The sequence below is a fragment of the Eumetopias jubatus genome, unplaced genomic scaffold (assembly GCF_037043125.1).
Source record: "Eumetopias jubatus isolate StellerSeaLion01/CBP00866 unplaced genomic scaffold, mEumJub1_p1.0 scaffold_4, whole genome shotgun sequence".
NCBI lineage: Eukaryota > Metazoa > Chordata > Mammalia > Carnivora > Otariidae > Eumetopias > Eumetopias jubatus.
Genome location: NW_028274810.1, coordinates 25,551,245 through 25,574,515, shown reverse-complemented (window position 1 = coordinate 25,574,515; position 23,271 = coordinate 25,551,245). Strand labels below are relative to the sequence as shown.

Below are 23,271 nucleotides of genomic sequence, written 5' to 3'. Positions count from 1 at the left end.
ATATGTAATATCTAGTCCTCACAAAGTACTGGTGAAACTGGTATCATTATCTCAATTTGCCAACACAGGAATAGAGGATTGTGTGATTCAAGTAGCTGACCCAAGTTCAGCCAGCAGTAAGCCACTGAGCCTGGATTCTAGACCTGCTAGACTCTGACACTGTGCTCTTTTCACCTATAGTACACTGACTCCTTTGTGGGATCATTAAACATTAATGAGATGATTAGACACTCAGAACTACAAGAAGGGGCTATCAAATCTTATTCAACAGTTTTTGCTTCTAAGTAGGAATAATCACCATTTATAAACAGGTGTCGGCCCTATTCTTTAAGGATACTTAGCATTTCAGCATTCTACCTAAGATACTACTCAAACCATCTGATGATATTTAGAGATGTAGATAAGTCCCCATAATATCTATGCAGTAGACTTTGATTTGGTAATCCTGGAAAATTTGAACTTCCAGGAACTGGAGCTTTGTTTTTTTGGTTTTTGTTTATTGCCACGTCCTATGAAATGAGCTCAATCAATAAAAATATTTAGCCTCACGCAATCTGGCTCGTCATAGAAAGTGATCTTAATAATACTGCTTCCGGTTTCAGTCAGTACCCAAGTAACTGATGAAATGTAGAATGTCATCTGGAAGTTTTCTAACAATGTAAAGTACCCAGCTGGAAGCCTCAAAGAGAATAACCACAGGGATTCAAAGCTGCACTGGGAGAAAATAACATGGACGAGAACCACAGGACTGTAAGATGAACCTGAAGGAAAATGGCTTTCATCTCCCTCACTCCCTCTTTTCTGGGCTAGCTCTGCAAGTGGTATTAGAGAAAAGAGGGGGAAAAAAAGTTATCACAGATGGATGAAAGTTAGCTGCAAGAGCCTACAGGTAGGTCCCTCACCATGGACTTTCCATTTTAAGATTTCCATATACTTATGATGAAAATAAATTATTTCATATTATTCCAGTTTACATTTTTAAAGTATTGTATACATTTATTCTGGTCACAAGTTCTTTGTGAGATGTAAATATCATGAATATTTCCTCTCATTCTGTGACTTGAATTTTCATTTACTCAATTGCATCTTTTGATGACCAGAAGTTAATCTTGATGAAATGTAAGTTATCATTTTTTTCCTGTTGGTTAGTGCTTTTGGCATCCTATCTAAGAAATTTTTCCTTATCCCAAGATCATGAAGCTATTTACTTATGTTTTCTTTAAAATTTTTATACTTTTATATCTATCATTTATTTCAAACTACTTTTGTGTCCTATGTGAGGAAAATACGACGTTCCATTAATTTTAGCACCATTTATTGAAAGGACTTTCCTTTTTCCATTGAATTGCTTTGGCATCTTTGTGAAAAATCAATTGAGTATATATGTGTGGGTCTATTTCTGGATTTTCTATCTGTTCCAGTGATCTATTGGTCTATCCTGACACTAAAACATGCTTGTTTGATGCCTATAAGTTTATAGAAAAACTTGAAGGCAGATAGTTCAAATCCTCAAGCTTTGTTCTTTTTCTAGACTGTTTTGGTTATTCTAGCTTCTTTAAATATCAATGAAAATTTTAGAGTCAGCTGGTCGACTTCTACAAAAACATGTATTGGGATTTTGATTGGGATTGTGCTATATCTACAGATTAATTTGGAGAGAATGTATTTCTCCATTGATTTTTTTCTCATTATTTTTTCTTAGCAATCCCTTATAGTTTTGAGTGTGTGAATATTGCATACACTCTAATGTGCTGCTATGTATTTTGTGGTTTTTAAATGTTATTGTAAACGGAATTTTAAAATTTAATTTTCTGGTTGTTCACTGTTTCTATTGTTCATCTAGAAATATGACTGACTTTGTATATTGTCTTTGTATCATGAAACTTTCCTAAGTTCATTTATTGATTTGTAATACTGTTTTTATAGCTTTTTTGGAATTTTTGATGTATCCAATATTACCATCTGCAAATGACAGTTTTAGTAGGTTTCCAATCTGGATGCCATTTATTTCTTTTTATGTCTTTACTACACTAGTTAGGACACTCAGTATAATACTGGATAGAAGTGGTGACGGTGGACATGCAAGCCTAGTTCTGGATCTTAGAAGAGTAAGTTTATTTATTTGCCATTTAAATATGATATGTGTTGTAGAATTTTTGGTACATGTCCTTTGTCAAACTGAGGATGTTACCTTCTATTACTAGGTTTCTAGTATGAGTGGATGCTGGATTTTTGTTAAATGCTTTTTCTGCATCTAAAAACTTGTATCCAGAATATGTAAAGAAAATTTAGTAAAAAAATAAGCCCAATTTTTAAGCAGGCAAAAGATCTGAATAAGTACTTCACAGAAAAGGTATATGGATGGCCAATAAGAAAATGAGGAAGTGTTTATTATCATTAGTTTTCAGGGAGATGGAAATTCAAATCACAATGAAATACCAATGGACATGTACTAAAATGGCTCAAACTAAAAAGACAGAGAATACCAAATGTTGGCTGGAATGTGAAAGAACTGAAACACCTACCCACAGTTGGCAGGAGTATAAACCAGTACAGCCACTATGAAATCTGTTAGCAAGTTTCTTCTAAAGCTCATACATCACTTTATGATGCAGACACTACACTCCTAGCTATTAGTCAAGAGAAATGAAAACAGGTGTTCACAAAAACAGTTATGGCTGAATGCTTATTTTAGACATATTTATACTACTAGATAAGTGAAAATAGCTCAAATGTCATTTTGAATGAATAACCAAATTGTGATATATTTATTCAATGGAATATTATTCACCAATAAAAAGAAATGAGTTACTTAACACCCACAACAACATGCATGAATCTCCAAACCCACTGGAGTGGTTGAGTGAAAGCAACCCCACACACAAAAACATACATTCTGTGGAACTCTAATTATATGATGCTACAGAATATGAATGAACTAATCTATGATGATATAAACTAAATTGCATTTACTTCTAGTAGTGGGGGGGAGGGAGAGATAATGACTGGGAAGGGGCAGGAGGAAGTCTTCTGAGATGTTGGCAATGTCTGATACCTTGACAGAAGTGAGGATTTCATGGATGCGTTTGCCAAAACTCATCAAATGGTTCATTTAAGACCTGTGCATTTTTCTTTATGCAAATTATATCTCAATTTGGAAAAATAAAAAACATGAAAAAGTAAATAGCATGGAAGACAGAAAACTTTTAAAGTTGTAAATAGGAAGTACTACTCTCCGCTTCTAAGACTGTTGTTATTAGGCCTTTTCTAATGGTCATGCTCGTGACATCATACGGTCCCTTTTGGACAGTTCTTTGTTCTCTGTGTTGGAAAACATGCCAGAAACAAATAAATAGATGGTTAGATATTTGCATATAAAATGTCACAACCAGATAGCAATAGTTTTCTAAAATCATATCACTCGTGGCTCTAAAATAACATGAGAATGATGTATCTGGTCATATGGACGCACATGTTTTTGTTTCTATTTTCAAAATAAAGCCTTGTTTCAAGAGGTGCTATACAAGCACATTGACAGTTTTTCTGATTCTATCCTAATGAAAGCTTTTTAATGAGCACAGATTATATTCACTTTTAGTATCACTGATGTGTATTTTGCCATGTTTTAATACCTACTGAAAGTAATTTGGCACATTTGCTGTTTCTTTCTTTAAAATCTCTGCTATTCTTGAAAGGGACTAGCTGGAATTTTAATTATAAATTGGGTTTCTTTTTTCCTCCAAATAAGGACACTGCAGATAGTTTGTGCAGTTTAATTCTATAAACATGTAGCATTGTGCTAGGTGCTTGAAAATTCAAATATAAATAAGACATCATCTCTGTTTTCAAGATGCTCATAATGACTCAGTGATGGACAAGAAGACATATAACCAGAAGATAATATAACTGCAATATCAGTTGAGAAATGAGGGCCTCAATTTTCCCAGACAGAGAAGAGGAGGGTCATAGATGACTTCACAAAGGAAATGACATTTAAAATACATCTTACAATAAATAAGTGATTGATCAATGTACTTATTTAGCAATTCAGCTACCATGCCATTGCTCCTAATAGTAGATGTTATGTCAGACACTGGCACATGGTGTGTGGTCTCGGCCCTCAAGAAGCTTATACTCGAAATACATTTTGCTAAGTCAAGAAGGAATAAAGGTTGCTTACCTGCCTATCTCACTCCACTCTGACTTCTTTCCATCTTATTTTACCAAATTAGGCTTATACATGAAATAGTACTTTAAGTTCAAAGTTACTTTTTCCTTCTTACACTCATTTAATTTCTGATGTGATGGGAAAAGCAATGGCTTGGTAAGTCAAATGACTACTAATTTTTAATGCTACCACTTAGCTGTTTTCTTAGAGTCCATTTGTCACTCATTGACATAAGCAGCATTTACTGAGCTCTTACTGCGTATCAGTAGGTGTCCAAGGAATTGGGAAGTGGGCTTGCTGTCTAGTAGAGGAAAAAGACATTTAAAAGTCCAAATGCTGTGTGATATTGTTACAACTAAGGCTGAAGAGGAGAAATTAATTCTGGTATAGAGATCAAACAATAACTTAAAAAGAGAAGGGGGTGCTTGCGGACTTCTCTTCAGTGAATGGGAAAGACATTCTAGATGTAAGGAACAGAAAGTGAAAATGCATGCAAACCCCAACCAGTCAGTAGTTTTGGCCTGTGCTCTTTCCCTTTCGAGGGCTCTTGCTTAGCAATCCTACTCTCATCCCAAGCACAAAAAATGTGAAGTCATTTCCTTCCATGCTTTTTGATTGCAAAATTTTCTGTTCTAATCTTGGAGCACCCAATTTCTTTCAGATTTCCCAAACAAATAATCTCAACATACTGTGACATCTAAAACATCTAAGAATTCCAAATACTAATATTTTATTTTCTGATATCACTAAAATATATACTTTGCCTCCACCTCTATGGATAAAGTTATACTTGCAGTTATATTCTCAATTAAATATTCTACACAACCCCTTAACCAAAATCCTTGGGGACAAATATATCTCAGAATTCAGAATTTGGTGGGGCGTGCTTTAGAAAAGCAAAATGGTGCACATGCCACATTTTACCTAATACCCCCAGAAAGATGTGGGGTAGCAACCTGGAATCAAACACATTAGTCTCTCTGCAGTAAACACATAAATGTTCACTCTAGAAAGAATAGATAAAAATTAGTAATAGCCTCACATCAGTTCAGGTCATGTGTGCTGCCAAATGAAACGTTGGGTTTCAGCACTTTTTGGATTTCAGAATTATTAACGAGGGACTCCGGACTTATACTGTGATTATCTTCATTTGATAGTTTTAGAAAGAGATTTGGAGAGATTAATTAACTTGTCCAACTTGCTTACCTAGTTAGGTAATGAAGCATCATGCAAACCCACCAGTCTTACTCTGGACTCCACTAGCAACCTCTGTCCTACATGTGGCAAATGACCACTTCATTTTCACTGAGCTGCCTAGGTTTTCACCAGGGGGAAGGAGGCATTGAGATTACAGAGTTTAAAGTAACTGTGCACTCTGCTGCCAAGACCCTTCCTTTCTGAAGACCCTGTGAATAGTCTCTGCTTCCTTATCCTCACAGATTTCCTCACAGCTGATGTTACGTCTTTGATGGCAAAGCGTCTCTGTCCTCCCGACTCTTTTTGCTTACATGTCTTGGACCTAACTGCTGCATGAATTCCCTGCCCTGCTTCCTTATCAGGTACTTTCAAAGCACCCGCCATTCAGAACTCAGTACGCTGTTTCTCTGGACTTCCTCTCCTGATTCTCTATTTGACTTCTCTTCCAGCTCAACATCAGTGCCAGCTTCCTCCATCAAGAAAAGCTTGTGTTGTGCTCACAGCTAACGTCTCAATTTCTAATGATATTCTGTTGCTATTATCTTCTTTATTACTTTTGGCAATGTGGATCCTTGGATCCGTCCATCAGAACCACCACGTGCCAAGGCAGATTCCTGGACCCACCTCTGACTAACTGAGTCATTATCTCAGAGTGGGGCCAGGGAATCTACATTTTTCACAAGCATGCCCCATGGTTTTTAAGCACAAGGAGTTTGAGACCCACTGCTCCATGGTGTGGCAAAGCTGGCGGCTGCTCTTCGTATGGGGTTTGCTCTCATGTTTGCGGGTACAGATGTATACGACTTGCACCATAAGAGCAGAGCAAACTATAAATGACTGACTTCTTTGCCTTTCCAAAGCCACCTGAAGAAACATTGCTTGGGAAGTTTAGAGAATTAATAAGTGAGGGTATGCAAAGGGAGAGTATATTAAAGATACTAATTACTTAAAAGATAACATGATTAATTTGGCCAAATCTTTGTTTCCATAGCTAATGTCTCATTTTCTCTCCATCTTCAAACACCGTATTGTAATTGGTTTCTTCTACATTTCTACTCTAATTTATTCTAGCCTGACCTCTGAGTAAAAGATTAAGTAGAGTAACAATTGTACTTTCCAAACAAATCTTTCCTACCTAAAGAAGCCAGCTACTTCTAGTGGATCCTTCTGAAAAGGGTCTACATCACCTCTTGTTTTCCCTGTAACATGAAAACACTGTAAAGAACAGCATCCTATTCTTCAGCTAATGAGAGAACAATATGAGTTGTTTTCAAAGATACATGCACACACACCAGCAACCCCATGAAGGAACAGTTAGGAAGCCCCCTGTACCTTGGATCCAACACACTCTGATTCACTGTTAGAGACATTAAGCTAAAGGGGACCCTCGCCTATTGTTTTGGTCATGTCAGCCCACCCCGAGTCTATTACCAGACCAATTGCTAGTTCCTCAACTAGTGTTGAGCACTGAATTGCTAATATAATCACACAGGGAAAATCTATGTGAAAAAACTTTTTTTTAAATGATAATGCTGAAAATGACACAGGATTTTGATGAAAGCTGGGCTCACCAAAAAAAAAAAAAAAAGTCAGAATCTAGAGTCAAACTATCAGAAAATCAGTTTCCACTTATGTCATTGACACAAGTGTCTCCATCATTATTCATCTTTTATTTGAATATGTAAGTTTTGAAATGAACGTGGAAGTCCTTTAAAGACAAAACAGCACAGTGCAATGCAGCTACTTACATTTCAGCTTACAGGGTGACCACTCGAATTTGAGATGATGCTTATACGGAACAGTCATAAACTAGCAAAACTATCTTGTCAGAACCAATTTACTTGGGATATTTACACTGAATGAGTGTAAAGTTATTTGTGAGAAAAAAAATTTTTTTTTGCTATGAACAAACTCCAGATATTGATGGTCATTGATAAAGACAACAACACTCACTGCCTAAATACTGCAGACTCAGTTTATGATAATATGATTAGTTACATTAATAATGCTGCTTAGGCACAGTCTTGCTAATTACAATATTATAAATATTAATGCCACCCACTCTTTTTTCTGTTTGATTGCCACTCACGGAGTCATTCATCACAGTATTTTCTAGGAGTTCACACTGTAAGATTTTATTTCTTTCTCCCTTTTGTTTTTCATTACTGGACTTGCAATCATGCACATTATTTTTCAAGAAGCCCTTATTTTTGGCTACCTGGGAGGGGAGTGATAGTTTCCATTAAAAGTAGCCAAATGTAAGTCAGTTATATGATGTTTCTCTTCTTTCAGAGTCCCTAACCCTGCCATCCAAAGCAGAGTATCCAGGGTTTTTGTTTTCCATTCTTTTTCACGTGACCTGTTTCAAGTTAAGATTCATTTGAATTATTAAATGCTTCCTTAAAGAATCTTTTTATATTTGCCTTTCTTTTTTTTAAAGTTAATTATTGATGTAGTGACAAGCTGAACAGACTAAGAATTATAATTTTTTCCTCCCCTCATTCAGGACTCAAGAAACATCTTCTGACAATGGTTGTCTATTTAGAATAATACAAAGGAAATACAAAGGGAAAATGCTGAATGTTGTTTTAGAAAAGATTTGCTAAAATCACTGTATTATACAAAATGTAAATGCAGTATATATTTCTCTGAAAATAGCAGTTAGTGAGAAAGTTGGGACATAACCTTTTGAGCCCAGGTTTAACCACATAGCAGAAGCAGTTACAAAAGATACTGATTAGATTTTAATTTTAAAAACTTCATCATATTATTCAGGGCTCCAGTGATTTGATTGTCTTGAAAATAGAAAGGTAATGTTATAATTTCCAGAGCTTGTTAAAGAATAAAGAAATCTCCAGCCTCCCACTGGAAAGAATGCCAGTCATTACCACAGTAAGCAAGAATTTGGAGGCACTTTGCACTGCAAACTTCAATCTTTTTTCCTCTACGTGACCTTGTGTTATATTGGTTTTATAAAAATGTAACTCACGGACCTATCATATAGCTGTAATCAAGCCTCCTTCAGAATGATTCTACTACAGAAATAACATCCAAAAGGCACTGTGTTTCTTCTGTTAATGAGATGGTGGGAAGGAAAACAAGACCTGATATAGAAAGTAACCAAGGTAGATTTCCTAAGGACAACAGGAGAAGTGAGCACATACCTTTCCCATGAGTTCAGCAATACGGGGAACTGGTTTCCCTTTCTGGTGACTCACTGTAGCTGGACTCTGCCCATCCCAGCCTTGTAGTTCTTCAATGCTTTTCAGATACAGCAGGGCTTTGAGGCCAGTGCAGTAGTCTTGGATGACAGTGAAATCCTGATTCTGAATAGCACTGCATACCTAGAAAAGATGGAGCAATCAACCACACGTCAACCTAAGAGCTAATTCTCCAAATGGACTCACTTTGCATTTATTCAAGAAAACTGATTTATGTTCCAGGCACTGTCCCAAGCATGGCATATCAATCATTACCTGGGGATGGGAGTGGTGGGGAGGGAGGGACTGTGAAGGGGCACAAGGAAACTTTCAGGGACAGCGACTACTTTCAAAAACTCGATGTGGTGATGGTCTCACAGGCATATGCATATTTCAAAACTGGCCAGCTTGCACACTGTAAATATGTGCAGTTTACTGTATGTCAGGCAAACCTTAGTAGAGCTGTAAAAAATTAGATCCAGTCAGTTGGATTTATAAGGAATCCAATTTAGCACAGCATAAGAAATGACATTTTAACTCTCTCTTTTTCCTTCCATTGGGATGTACTGCCTGGAGGTAGTTCTCATGTCCAGAGGCGGTCATGCCGAGGCTGGAGTGCTGTTCATCAGTTAACTCGACCACCCCTGACCCCTGTCTCCCTCTTCAGCCTCGTCTACTGTTGTTCTTCTTTTTGTTCACAATGCTCCAATCACCCAAGTCTTTGCTCTTTTCCTCGCATCTGCCACATTCTTTCTTTGCCTTGAGAAAATTTTTCCCTTCTACCCATGGTTGACTACTGGCCCTTTCTCATATCATGGTAAATATCACTTCTTTGAGGAGGCCTCCAAGAGCCCAGAATAGGTTAAGGCCTTCAGTTACTACTACATTTTTTTCCTTATAACTATTGTATTTGATGCACTCCCCAAGCAGGCTAAAGCTTCAGGAGGGAAGAACCTGCATTCATCTTGGTCATCATATTATCCCCAGTGACTAGCAGAGTGTGTGTCACTTACTCTGCTCTTAATAAATATATGTTGAATGCCTGCATAATTTAGAAGAGATATTTTAATTTGAGCGACCATATGTCAGAAAATAAAGAATAAAAAAATTCTAGAGTAAAGGAAGGCTGAATCTGAAAAATTAGGATCCTTCCAATAAAAATAAACTTGAAAGTCTGTGCTGGGATTTGAGTTAGAGCTGGAATTTAATGGATTTAGATAAACACTTCTAGGTTAATTATTACCAAAGACACCTCAAAAGGCAGGAACAAAAATCCTTCATTTCCTATTCTGAAGTGCTGTATGTTACTACAACGTAGAAAAGAGAACTGAATAACCACTAAATACAGAGAAGAATATTTTCTATGAAGCCCATTACATTACATTAAAAAAAATTGTTTCTTAGGAAGAACAGTTTGAGCATTAATTAGGCCTTTTACAACTTTCTTAGAGTTGATTTTTTTGAGAACAATGCTGAAAAACATCATTATAATTTCCTCCACAGGATTTTTTTTAACTCTAAGTCAACTAATGCCTTACTTTACCTTCTTTGTTCACTGTGAGATTCCATTTTTTTGTAGTATATGCTTACAGGTATAATTTTACTTTAGTCTTAAAACAATTCACCATATGACCATAAGACATCAGATTTTAAAAATCACATCATAGTATGTTCTTTATGGGATGTTCATGATTGTTGTAAAAACCTGCTTGCTAAAAGGAATCTAGATTCTTTTTAACATATGAATAGTAAGGTTTAATCTCATTTATCCTGAGTTGTCCAGTGAGAAGATACAAAAGTCACTGCTTCTCTTAATCCACAAACATGGCACAATTTGTATATGGTTGATTTAGCCCCATGGGGCTGTGGAGTGGTCAAGAGTAGATATGGTGTATTTTATTTTATTACATTATTTTTTAATGAAGTAAATTAACATAGACTTGGTGTATTTTAACTATGGAAGAACATGGTGGGCCCAAAGACTGGGAAGACTACCTCTTTCCTACCCTCTCCTATGTTCCCATCCTATAGTGCTAGTGTGTAACATAATTGGGAGCTATTCTGAGCTATTCTTTAAAAACAACAACAACAACAAAAAAAACCTCAAGAGGGAGGAGAGACTATAACAAGGTGACTGAACATGGCTGGGATGGTGTACTATGCTGGAAACACTGAAAGCCACCAACAGTCATGGGTGTTTGAGGGGATCACTTCAGATAAGTTTCATCATATGTCACACTATTTATATACCTTTCTAAAATGAGTAATTTAATTTCTACTTTCTGATAAGATTAAACTTATTAATTTTCCTGATAGAATGTCTGATTGTAGGAACTCTGCACGTTGATATTTTCTTTTAAACTTTTAATACACATATAAATTATCTGAAGATCTTATTGAAATGTAGATTCTGTTTCTGCAGGTTTGGAATGAGACCCAAGATCCTGCATTTGTGACAAGCTCCCAAGTGGGGCTGATGCTGCTGGGCCACACTTAGAATAGCAAGGTAGGGATGAACCTCATCTTAACCTGAAATGCTGTCTGCAAGGTGAATTTCTTACAGACTAATAACAATTTCTTGATTTTTACTATTACACTGTAGCAACATTTTCATGGCCTTTTAAAGAAGCACTATTTATAATAATAAGTCACATCTGAAGAAACAATTAATTTTCTGATGAAATAGTAATAAGACCCAAAATAAATCTTAGGATGCAAGCACACCTTTGGGAACAGACCTTTGGCCATGGGATTTGATGCTCAGATAATGGATTTGCTCAAAAAGGTGCCTTGTTCTTGCCTAACCTTTACACTCCACTGAAGCCTTTATCTCTATCTCAAAGGTAAATGGCTCCTTTTAAAACTCCAAACATGTAGCTGCTATTCCTAAACGGGTGTATTTTATATGACATCTCTTTGTTTGTTTAACAGCTCTGATTAGGACTCTTAATAGGTGTTAACATGTTTGCTTAGTATAATTTGTAAGTTCTTTATGGTGAAGGCTGGTTTATCTTTCTTCCCAGCAGGACATCAGGTGTCATTATAAGGATCATTGCCACTATTAATTATTTCCATAAGCGTGAATATCCCTATAGTGAGCTGTTTTAAATATGGGCCCCTGGATTCTCAGCAGGATCAGCCCGTTCAGGGGCTGAGTAGGTGGTGGCCCCCCGTGTAGCATGAGTTGGGGAGTGTCATAAAGTTCCTATTGCCACTGAATAGTCTCCTCCAGAGGTCTGACACAACGCCCTGAATTTTTGCTTTAGGTGCATTTGACATTTAGTCAAAGCCTGCCTATGCAAAGTGAGTGTACAAATATCTGCAAGGTGACAGAGGGTTGGGGGGGTGCTATTCTTTTCTCATTATTTCTCATAAAATGAGATTAAGCACATTAATAGTAAATTACCTATTTATGGTGGATTTACATCTTAAAAAGTCTCCTTTACATACATTATTTCTTTCAATACTCAGAACAAACCTACAAGTAAAGCAGGAGAGAGGGTAATGTTTTTCCTTTAAAAAATGGAAAGAGCTCCAGGCGCCTGGGTGGCTCAGTTGGTTAAGCAACTGCCTTCGGCTCAGGTCATGATCCTGGAGTCCTGGGATCGAGTCCCGCATCGGGCTCCCTGCTCAGCTGGGAGTCTGCTTCTCCCTCCGACCCTCTTCCCTCTCATGCTCTCTATCTCTCATTCTCTCTCTAATAAATAAATAAAATCTTAAAAAAAAACAAAAAAAATGGAAAGAGCTTGAACTTGAAAAACTATTTCTTCAAGTCAAATCTAGTGGTTTTTATGCCATATCAAGTGGTATAGCCTAGAGGCTAAGAGCATGCACACAGAAGTCAAGCAGAATCAGGTTTAAACTACATCATAGCTGCATAAGTATGAGCAACTTTCTTTATTTAAAAATGGGAATAGCACATCAGAAACTAAAAGGCAACATATTTAAGTCTTAAAACAGTAGTTAGTACTTAGTAAGCTAGATTGGAACCAAAAATAAATTTCATAACATGAATAAATCATTAAAGCATGAATTAGGCAAGATATAATTTTTTAAGCCTAATACTTTTTTGGTCTACTGCAGTAAAAGAAGGTCATGGACATTATGTTTATTTGCGGTAGGTAGTGATCTCAAATTATCCCTTTTCATTTCTTATCTCCTAGGTGGACAAACGACACTCCAGGTCTTAGAAATGTGTGCCATCAGGCTATATGCAAGTAAAACATATCTTTCCCATTGAGTCCAAAGTAGTCTTAAAGTTGCTGTAAGTAGTGTAAAAGGAGTATTGGAGGGTACCTGGATTTAAGTAAAAAGGGACATTCTTCTGCAATGCTTATCACATTCCAAAATATACTAATAACAGAGTCTTACGTATCTGGAAAAAGTTCAAGAGTATTCTTATGAACACAGTCCATAGATAAAAGACTGAATTAGGAGGATTATCCATCCAATTCTTAAAGATGTCCCAGAAAAAGAAAAAAAAAATCCTATGATCTCCCCTTACTAATTTATTTTGATAAAGTGTTAAACTGTTTAAACAACGTAAAACACTTGAAATGTTTTACCTGGTGCTTTATAGTTTTCAAAGCATGTTATCAAAAAGTCAGAAATATTTGCATAGTGATTTACAGTTTTCCAAGCATGCCAACAAATAAGGCACAAGGTAATTTAGACCGTTTTCAGACCAGCCTCTTTATTTCACAGAGTAGGAGTCCAGAAAAGCTAAATGATCTATCCGTGGCCACACAGGCTAGTTGGAGGCAGTGCTGGTCTCCCTGCCTGGCCCAAAGCTCTCTCCAGTACAGCACTGCCTCTCCAGTATCATCTTCCTTAGCCCACACACCAATTCCAACAGCAAGACGGAGAAGGTGCCAGTAAGTGCTTAGTAAGTGAGGAAGTCAAAACTAAACATTGAATGCTTCGTCCCAACTCAAAAGATTAGTAGGTGATAGAGTCAACAGTCAGATGAAGATCTTCAGAAGTCAGAAGATCCTTAAGATCTTCTGACTTCTGTAAATTTTCAAAATCTTAAATTTGATGTCTTACAGAATTAAAGAAGCACATATTTATAATTTTCCTAAGAAGCAGCACATATTACAAAATGATTTCAAATTTATTATTTAATGAATTATGGCAGAAATCCACAGATTTTTAAAAGGTAGGATTTTAATAATGGGATGATCAGTTGAAGGTTTATGACGAAAACTGGAAAACAGACCTCTGCTGTTGTTGGATGGAAATGCAGTTTCCAATTTCATCTGTCCACACCCACTGAACAAAAACATCAGATTTTCTAAAGGTACCGAATTAGTCATTCCTCATTGAGTTGAGTTCTATCCAGTACTTGTAAGCAGACATATAAAACTACATTATAATTTTTGAAACTGTAGTATAATACATATCATTAAGGTAATAATTCAGAATAACAATATCTCCCTATGAGTTTTTGGTGCCACATGAACATGGCATTTACTAGAGTTCATGAATAAAATGCCAAAATTTTAATTTTATAAGGCTATAGGTGAAAAGACAGCCCCTGGAGATACATAGTACATAAGGAGCTAGACGGGTATATATTTGTATATCCACATAAAACCACAAATCTTAGTTGTTCTATCATATTAGTTTCCATTTGTTGAAGCTGTACAACATCAAAGTCGCGATGTCCCTATATATTGTATTTAGCAGTAATGTAACGGACTACGTGAAGAAATCAAAGTGAGAGTTTCTAAGTAGTTTCCTGGCAATTGAGACAGCAGGTTCTTTCATCTGCTCTGTAACTGTGCCAGTGCATTGATTTAAACTCCTTCTGAGATCTCAAATGCTTTTATACTCTTAGGTCTCTCAAGCAGCTTTTTTTTTTTTTTTCAAAGTGATAAAATTCTAGCATTCAGCAAAATACCATCTTGCTTCCCTCAAAAGGAGAGGGCTTATTTCAGCTTTGCTACCCACCTATACAGGATCACTAAGTAAAAGAGCTGTCCAAATGCCATGCTATCAAGAAATCTGGCTTTCAGTTCAGTTTTCTATGTTCTGACCACACCAAATTGGGCTGGGGGAAAAAAGAACAACAAACAGTCCCAACAGATGTTTTTTAAAGGTTCAGGTAAAAACAAACAAACAAAACAACTCAGTGAATAAGCACTTCTGCTTATTAATTACATTTTAATGTTGTCCTTTAATTGTTACTCACTGATAAATGCTAAAGGTATAGAAGTCATTTAGCTTATTTTGTATATCCTATATTTCATTGTCAATCACATGACTTATCCTCTTACCTGGCCTTTTAAATTATACATTCTCTAACAAATTCTAAGTATATGAATACCTCCTTTCCCCCAATCAAGAAGGAATTTTATGGTGTTTGAAAGGCTAATTTTTAATGTCCCTCTGTGGTCATTCTCTATCTGCTTAATTGCTTAACCCAAATTCAGCTGAAGACAGGCTAAAGAGAATAAAATGTTTCCAACAGATTCCCTACTGGGATCCAGACCAATTTTGCCAACTGGAATATGGAATATAAATACCAAGTCTCCAAGTATTTTCTCGAAGGTGGCATAGATGATGGGCCACCTCCTTGACTGTTATTCAGAACAGCATTGTGGGGCTGATCTTCTCTACTGACTTTGTTCAGGATACAACTTGACTGAGGACAGTCTGGGCTGATGAGTCAAAGGGATGTGATGTGCCCTGCAGGCAAGATCGCCTCTGTCCCCTTCTGTGTACCTGCCCTTTAGAAAGTCAGCTTCAGCTGGATTCAGATCTCAGTGATGACCTGAACCAAGAAATCATAATGAAAAAGAGCCACACAGAGACACAGCCCCTTTCTCTGCCTTTTATGAGGGGCTAGAGATAAAATGGGTGTCAGGCACAATGCAGAGGGCCAAAGAGTGGGGACCGCTGTCCTGAATCTTCAAAGATGTTGCTGTTGATGGCCCCACTTGCCCACAGACACAAACAGAAGTCTGAAAAGGCTGAGGTGAGACCTGGAGTCCTCTGCACACCCAGCTCCCCTAGGCAGCCCATTCTTTGGGGAGGGGCTGTGGCTACAGTTTGGGGAAGCTCAGCCACTCTGATCAGAGGCAGAGGGATTTTTCAACTATGACAGATTCTCTCCACCCGAGGCTACTGCTGTGGTGCAGCATCAGTTACCGCTGTAATTTTCAATTATTCTGCAGTAACACAGGTGGGGGTGTCAGGGTTTGTGTGTCTCATCGTGCAAGCTCAGCGCCTCCCATGATAAAAGTGGGGCAAGAAAAGAAAACTGAATATCCAAACAATGGCTGTCAGATGACTAAAATCCATAATTTTAGGCAATCTCTCTTTTTCAGCAGTGTCAACACAGCTGGGAAAATTTGACTTACAATATCATTTACCAAAATACCACATGGGGTTGGGATGACTGGAGAATAAGTCATAATGCCTAGTGTGGAAAAGTCTACTGAGCAAATTCACCCATGGAAATTGTTTTCTGGACTTTGAAGACGGATAAAGGAATGTGGTTACTCAATGATATAACCCAACATTCCAAGAGAAGGGGACTACCCGTCTGAAATGAGAAGAATGTTGTTAACATGGAGATAGCACCTCAAATCACACTGTCCACCTCTTCAAGCACTCACAGTTCAGTCATTGATTTTATTGTTAATCTATTATTGATAAAAACACAAATTTGTGAGCATAGTGCGTGGCTATTTTCAGGGAGTCAACAATCTTGACTGAGTTGCCAAAACAGTCTGGGACATGAAAGTTACACAAAGTTCAGATGATTAAGAGTGAATCATCTATTTATGAGTTAAGTGCTAGAGAAAACAACAACAACAACAAAACTTACCTGTGTTCCAATTACTATACTGAAAGCACAGTGCATACCTTTGGAGAGCTGGAGAAGCAAAGCCAAAAAGGTTTGTATTTTTTAAAAGAAGCTTTTAAAAAAATGTTAAAAACGTGCTCTTAATTTCTTTACTGCACAAGTGGAAAATACGAGGCTTACAAAATTTGTGATTACGTGGAAAAACTGGGGAAAAAAATTGTATTCTAGGTTTTGATTTTTTGCTTTTCGTTTTTTGTTTGTTTTGCTTTGCTTTTAATTAGAGAAGACCAAGAACCTAAAAATAAAATGCCTGCTATTGTACTATCTTTATATGAGTGACTTTATAAAAAATATTGGGGACACTGCTATCTTATGTACTACTGAAGCTGTCACTGGCACTAGCTGAAGAATCGTACGATACTAGTATTAACTGCTATCACATTTTGAAACTGATCAAATGTCATCTCAGTCTTATTCTAATTAAAAAATTATCTGTACATGTAATGATACATTTCCAATATAATTACTTAACTTGCAGTAAATAAGTAAAATCTTATTGAAATTAAAAAAAAAAAATGCCTGGTCTTCAGCCTCCAAAGATGGGTTGGCAGTAGACGGTTAGGGATGAATGAATGCATCAGTTTTATTTGTGCATTTCTCACTAGAAGGGTACATATTTTATTATTTGTGAGTGTCGCAATTCACCTGAAGAAAGATGACAAAGACTAGCAGAAATTCTAGGCTGGGGGTTTTAGGAGGATGCTTAGAGGTGACTATATAATTAACCACCCAGACACTTGAGAGTAAGTAGGAAAACCATTAATGAAAATACCAGGACAATCAGCACACACTACAACTGTCCTGAACAAACCTAGATCTCTGATTCCCTTACTTATTAGAGGCTTTTCCCCATCTCTAGATTGGAGGGAGATTTTCACTTATCCTCGTGGAACACATTCTAGGATGCTCTGTCACTTTTTGTTTGGTTTCACATTCAGGTCCTTCGGGTACTTATGCAGGCCTCAGCACGTTAACATTGGACTGGAATCACAGGACTTTTATTGTTTACGAGGGGATTTGGGACCTCAGAGACCTAACCTAATCCAGAGGATCCTAGGTTTAAAGGGTCCTCCCTCTTGACCTCCAAGTATCTCTTGGCATAAGAAAAACTCAAGAAGGATAGGAAGGGTAAAGGACCACCCAAAATTTGCATCCTGTAAACTGGACAGAAACACCCTTAAGGGTAGAAGATTTTTATGTACTTCACATATTCTCAGTCTGTTCTTTTGTAACTGTCATTTCTTTATGCTTTACCCAAATTTCTTTGACGGAAGTTCACGTGGTGTTTATTACTTTCCAAGCACTGTGCTAAATATGTTCAATGTAGCATCACACTTAAACCTCACAATAACACCAGAAAGTACTATTATTTTCTTCAATTAGCAGATAGGTAAACAGAGGGTCAGAGATTAAGGATCCTGAACTAAGATCATACAACTAATAAACAGCAGAGCAAGGGTTCAAGTCCTGGATCAATCTGTCCCAGGACTCTTTCTCATAACAACTATGTAATCTTGCTTTTTTTTTTTTTTAACCACTATAAAGGCACCTGGCTCTCATATGAAAACAGGAATAAATATACATACATACATACATATATATAATTTATACACATACACATATATGTCTATCTATCTATCTATCATCTATCTACCTATCTATCCAAAATATAATTCTTGTGAGGAATGTATCAAATAAAAAGATACATAATTACCTAGAACATACATGTTCTAAAACACATGTAAGTAAGGATTACAATTTAGATCTCATTCTCCAGCTTTCAGAGACACAGTAAAAGGGCAGAGACTATATCTGTTTTTTATTTGAAACATGATTTTTTTTTTAAAGATTTATTTATTTGAGAGAGAGAGAGAGAGCATGGGGTGGGGAGGGTCAGAGGGAGAAGCAGACTCCCTGCTGAGCAGGGAGCCCGGTGCGGGACTCAATCCCAGGACTCCAGGATCATGACCTGAGCGGAAGGCAGTCGCTTAACCAACTGAGCCACCCAGGCGCCCGAGACTATATCTGTTTTATTCATCATGGCACTCTCAGTGTTTAGCACATAAAGATCTGTGCTTGGCAGATGATTTGTTCAAAGAATAAATAATGAGTGAATGAATGAATGAAGCAAGATAAGGATATCCAAGTAATAACATTCGAGGATAAGCAAAACTCTCTTTAATTTTCTGTCAATGATATATTTTCATCTCCCTCTACTTATACAAATTTATCATAATTCAGAATTCACACCAACCCACAATAAAATACTTTTATCTCAACTTCTATTGCATTTAAAGTCTGTGCCACTCATTGCATCATTAAACATGAATATGTTTGCATTATTACTTAGCTATTCTTTGGGCATACCAGTGTCTTTTCCAGGATGCAAAGAAGGAGATCTACTTTAGCATTTTTCTTGACAGAGTACTATTTGTTACAGCCAAACTTGACAGAGTTTATGTATGGATTATTGCTTATCTGGTATTCCCAATCTGGATACCTGAATCTTGACAGCAGCTACCATTTGATTCTTTCTCTTCTGGTAGGCCCCTTTAATAACAACTGAAGAACTATGTGATTCCGAACTCTATGAAGACATTTGGTTAACAAAGATTGAACTCATAGTACCATGTCCAGTATATGTGATGCTCTAAACTACTCATTTTCACATATGTCTGTACATGCACTGTAAGTTCTAGCTACTTACTTAAATGAAGGAAGATAACACAGAGCCAGGAGAAGTTAAGGGAAAGGACTCTATACTGTTTTGTGTCTGGATGCTCTTATTTAATGTTTTAGTTTCTGCATCACATACCCAGGTCAGTCCAGTGTCTCCTTGGATCCGGACTGATATTTTCATTTTAAAGAATTCTTTCTCTATCTTTAATAATTTCAAGTTCATACTTTAAAGTTCAGAACTTCATCAACTTACCCTAAGTAGTTCAAGGTAAATAATCAAATTAATACTGAACAGATTTGTGCACACACTGGCATTTAAAATAATTTGCTCTCCTCTAATATATGTCCTGTAAAACTGCCCCATCTTCCCAGGAAAGGCCTTCTCACTCTGTTTGCTGGAGATATATAGCCAGAAGTATTTAATAGATCATTCTGGATTTTGATCATAAGAGAGCAATTTTAAGACATCATTTCTTCAAAAAAGTCTTTCTCTATTACTCAAAAATTACCCACTCATTCATTTATTCTTTCATTCCGCAGATACTAATTTATAAGCCAGTCCTCTGGTTCTTTTCAAAATCTATTATCAAACAAAACTTCTGACTGCAGCAGCCTGGGGTTATGCTGTTCGTTTTATATCTGTCAGAATAAACCTTCTCTGAAAAGCTGTTGTGAGGACAAAATGAGATAAGAATTATGAAGTGCTATTTACCAGGAAGTCTCTCTCAGTAGATGTATGACACAATGGGTCTCATTCAGAGGTAAAAATAACTGTTCAAGTTCTTAATTGTATGTCTTCATGTGAAACTAGAGCCTTTTGAGTTCTCTTCCCATATTAACTAATTTCTCAGATAAGTTAGTAGGTTGAGTCCCTGGACTGAAATTAATCAGGTCTATGTTGTAAACAATTGGCCTATCACACAGATGAACCCACCAGATAGACTAAGACCAAAAAAAATGACTGAATATCACTTGTCATACTTCAACAGCATAAAGTAAAATCTGATTACCACCCCCTCCCCACAAATCAATATACTACAAGCTCTAAATCAACTATTGAATATGAATTAGAATATGAATATGAATGAAAGAACAGATAAATAAGGTAAATGCAGGTAAGTGAATGTATGTTTTACATTTCAGTCTTGTCTATAACATGTCATTGTAAATTAAACTATTACTTATATTCTGAGGTTGTTATAAGGAACATTAGCTAATTATATAATGCTTTAAAATGCCATAGAACTGATTGCTTTTTTTTAACTCTCTATATTCCTCATATTTATTGTGTGTTTTAGAGACATCAGGCCCTATGAATATGCAATATTAGTCTTAATTTAGTTCTGTAAGACCAGGCATGTGCAATGCACCCTGTAGTTGGCCATACTGAATTCCCCAGTGATTAAGTTGATTTTTAGCTTGCCTCATTGTTTTTGGGCCCAATGATGAGTCATAGAACTTTTCTTTCACCTCATATACATCACTGCATCTGGTGTCATTAGGATGGAGTTAATATCCAGAATGTAGTGATTGATTTAGGGAGATGATAATGAGATTATGGCTCATGCCCTTAAAGCATGACAACTGAAATCCTATCATTTTCCACATGAGGAAATATGCTAAATATTATAATATCTGACGTGTCTATCACTGTGGGATTAAGCCAGCTATCTGAAACAGAGGTTTGATATTTAGATCCTTAGACATATTAGTTTCTTTCATCTTATAAACATAGTGTAATTGATTTCAGGATAATGAAGGTTTATATTTGCATGCCCAGATTTTTAATTCCAAGAAGTTCTTAGGTCCTCTTCGTTCAGATTTGTCAGCTTAAATAAAGAAGCCAATAGCAAGCATTGTCTTTCTTTCCTCTGATTTTGTGGGGTGGGATCAGTGAACAGGGTAAGGAGGTGTTTAACTAGAAATATGTATATTTCAACCAGGAGAAATCTGGTTTGAGTTTTCAGAGACTCATAAGTCATAAAAACAATGAACATGTGGGAAATCTGACCATAGCAGAAAAGCAATATCTCCTGGATACCTGAAGAAGATGAGTTAGGGAAATGGATAAATGTGTTTTTAAAGGCTAATAAATTTAGGACTTTTTTCTCCTTTGAAGGGAAATGTTTTCTAGACTTTTTATTTACTTTATTTAAAAATCTACATTTGATATAAATTGTATTTCTTGTAATCTTCTCCTTTAATACTCATGATCCTCTTAAGCTCAGCTTCAGGAATATATATCTGAGAATGATAAGAGATAAATGAAACCGGCCTCTGAAATATTCAATACCCAGATGCTTACTGTCTATTTCTAAATGTTCACTAATCTAAACATCCACCCAGGCATCTCTCAGCATCTATCCACGAGCATGTATCCATGTATCTACTTTGTGCCTGATTCTTCTAGTCACTGTAAGGCTTTCATAAGAAGCGGAAAGGAATGGGGGAGAAGGCATACATCCTAGCTGGGGGAGAAGACATACACTCATTTATCAGCATTAGGTTATACATGCATTTGAAGGCTTGGTACATCTCTGGAAAATAGGATAGGGAAAAAGGAGAAGCAACTGCCCACCTGACATCTCCACTGGCGTCTCCTGGGCATCCTGACTGTGGCCAGAATAGCATTCTTAATTTCCCCACTCCCTGCAACCTACTTCTCCAATAGACCAAAAGCTAAACATCATTCCTCATTCCTTTATTTTTCTGGCTCACAAAATTATAATCTCTCAGCAAGCCTTGTTGCACTACTTCAAATCTATATTGTGAATCTGTCCATCCTCTCCACATGCATTGCTTTTTGTTATTCAAGTCCATCACCACCTCACCCGGACTACTGCCATAGTTTCCACCTTCTACTATCGACCATCTCCGAATTCATTAACTATACAACAGCTAGAATGATTATGTTAAAATATAAATTAGATCATATTTCACCACTGCTTAAAACCAATAATGTCTTACCTTGTTTTGAAAAAAAATAGGAACACCTGGTATAAAGTACTGCATGATCTGGTCCCTGCTCACCTCTCTTACTCATGCTCACTCTGCTGTAGCCACAATGGCAGGCCAAAGGCATGCCCCCCACTCCCAAAAAAAGGCATGCCTTTTATTTTGCCATTCATGCCTTCATTTTTGCAATCAGGGTTTTCCCTGTCTGCCTGTAATATTCTTTTCCCTATTTTTACATGGCTGGGTGAATCTTATTCAGTTCTCTGCTTAAATATCACCTCTCCAAAGAACTTCCCCAGCCAGTCATTAGCACACTTGCTAATTTAAATTCTCTGCATAGCACTTATCACTATTTGCCATTTTTCTTACAGGTTTGTTTCTTATTATTGTGCCTGGTATCTATTAGACACTCAATAACCATTAATGCAATAATAAATGGACATTATGACCATTACATAACATGGCCTGATAACATGAACCTCATGAATGAAGTTCTCAACAGATGTTAGTTGTTGATACCATCAAAGCCAATCTCCTTTTGATCTATTTAATTTTTCCTAAATGAGATATAATTTTAAAAATTAAAATACTTAAATCAGATATAAGCATGTATACCAAGTATGATCAATGTTTATTTAAAAGAAAATAGTCTAATTTTAATACTTTAATGTGTAAAACACATTTGAGAAATCCAGGAAGGCCTCTACCAAGGATGCCTTAATCAGACAGACTTATTTGAATGTGCTCACTTTTAAATTAGGCAGGGTTCACAAACATTTATTTAATTTGATTACATTTGAGTACTAATAATACTATAAATATTAATGGATCCTTATAAAAGGTATTATGTCATTTTCAAGCAAGATTACAGAGACAGATTTAAAAAAAAAAAGAAATAGAACTTTTAAGCATTATTGAAATCCCCCTTGTTGACCCTTCAGGTTTTTCACTATGAATCCCTCAACCCAAATTTCAAACTTTTATATTTAATAATTTTGTTACATATAGTACTTCAGCTATCTCTCTCTAATTATGTGGGTTTTTTAAAAGCAGCATTATTAAGGCATAATTTAATACCATAAAATTTATCTATTATAAGTATGCAAGAAAATGACTTTTAGTAAATTTGTAGAGTTGTGAAACCATTCCTACAACCCCGTTTTAAACTATTTCCATCACCCGAAAGTTCCCTGTGCCTT

The 23,271-nt window shown here is 36.4% G+C and overlaps 1 protein-coding gene across 2 annotated transcripts in view; it reads right to left on the bottom strand.

The window, feature by feature from the left end:
• DPYD (dihydropyrimidine dehydrogenase) overlaps window positions 1-23,271 on the bottom strand; it is a 794,533-nt gene that overhangs the window by 109,322 nt on the left and 661,940 nt on the right. For both annotated transcript variants that reach the window (XM_088022348.1, XM_028101938.2), the window contains exon 20: window positions 8,530-8,709. In XM_088022348.1, coding sequence (XP_087878474.1) covers window positions 8,530-8,709 — 180 coding nt within the window. The remainder of the gene's footprint in view (window positions 1-8,529; window positions 8,710-23,271) is intronic.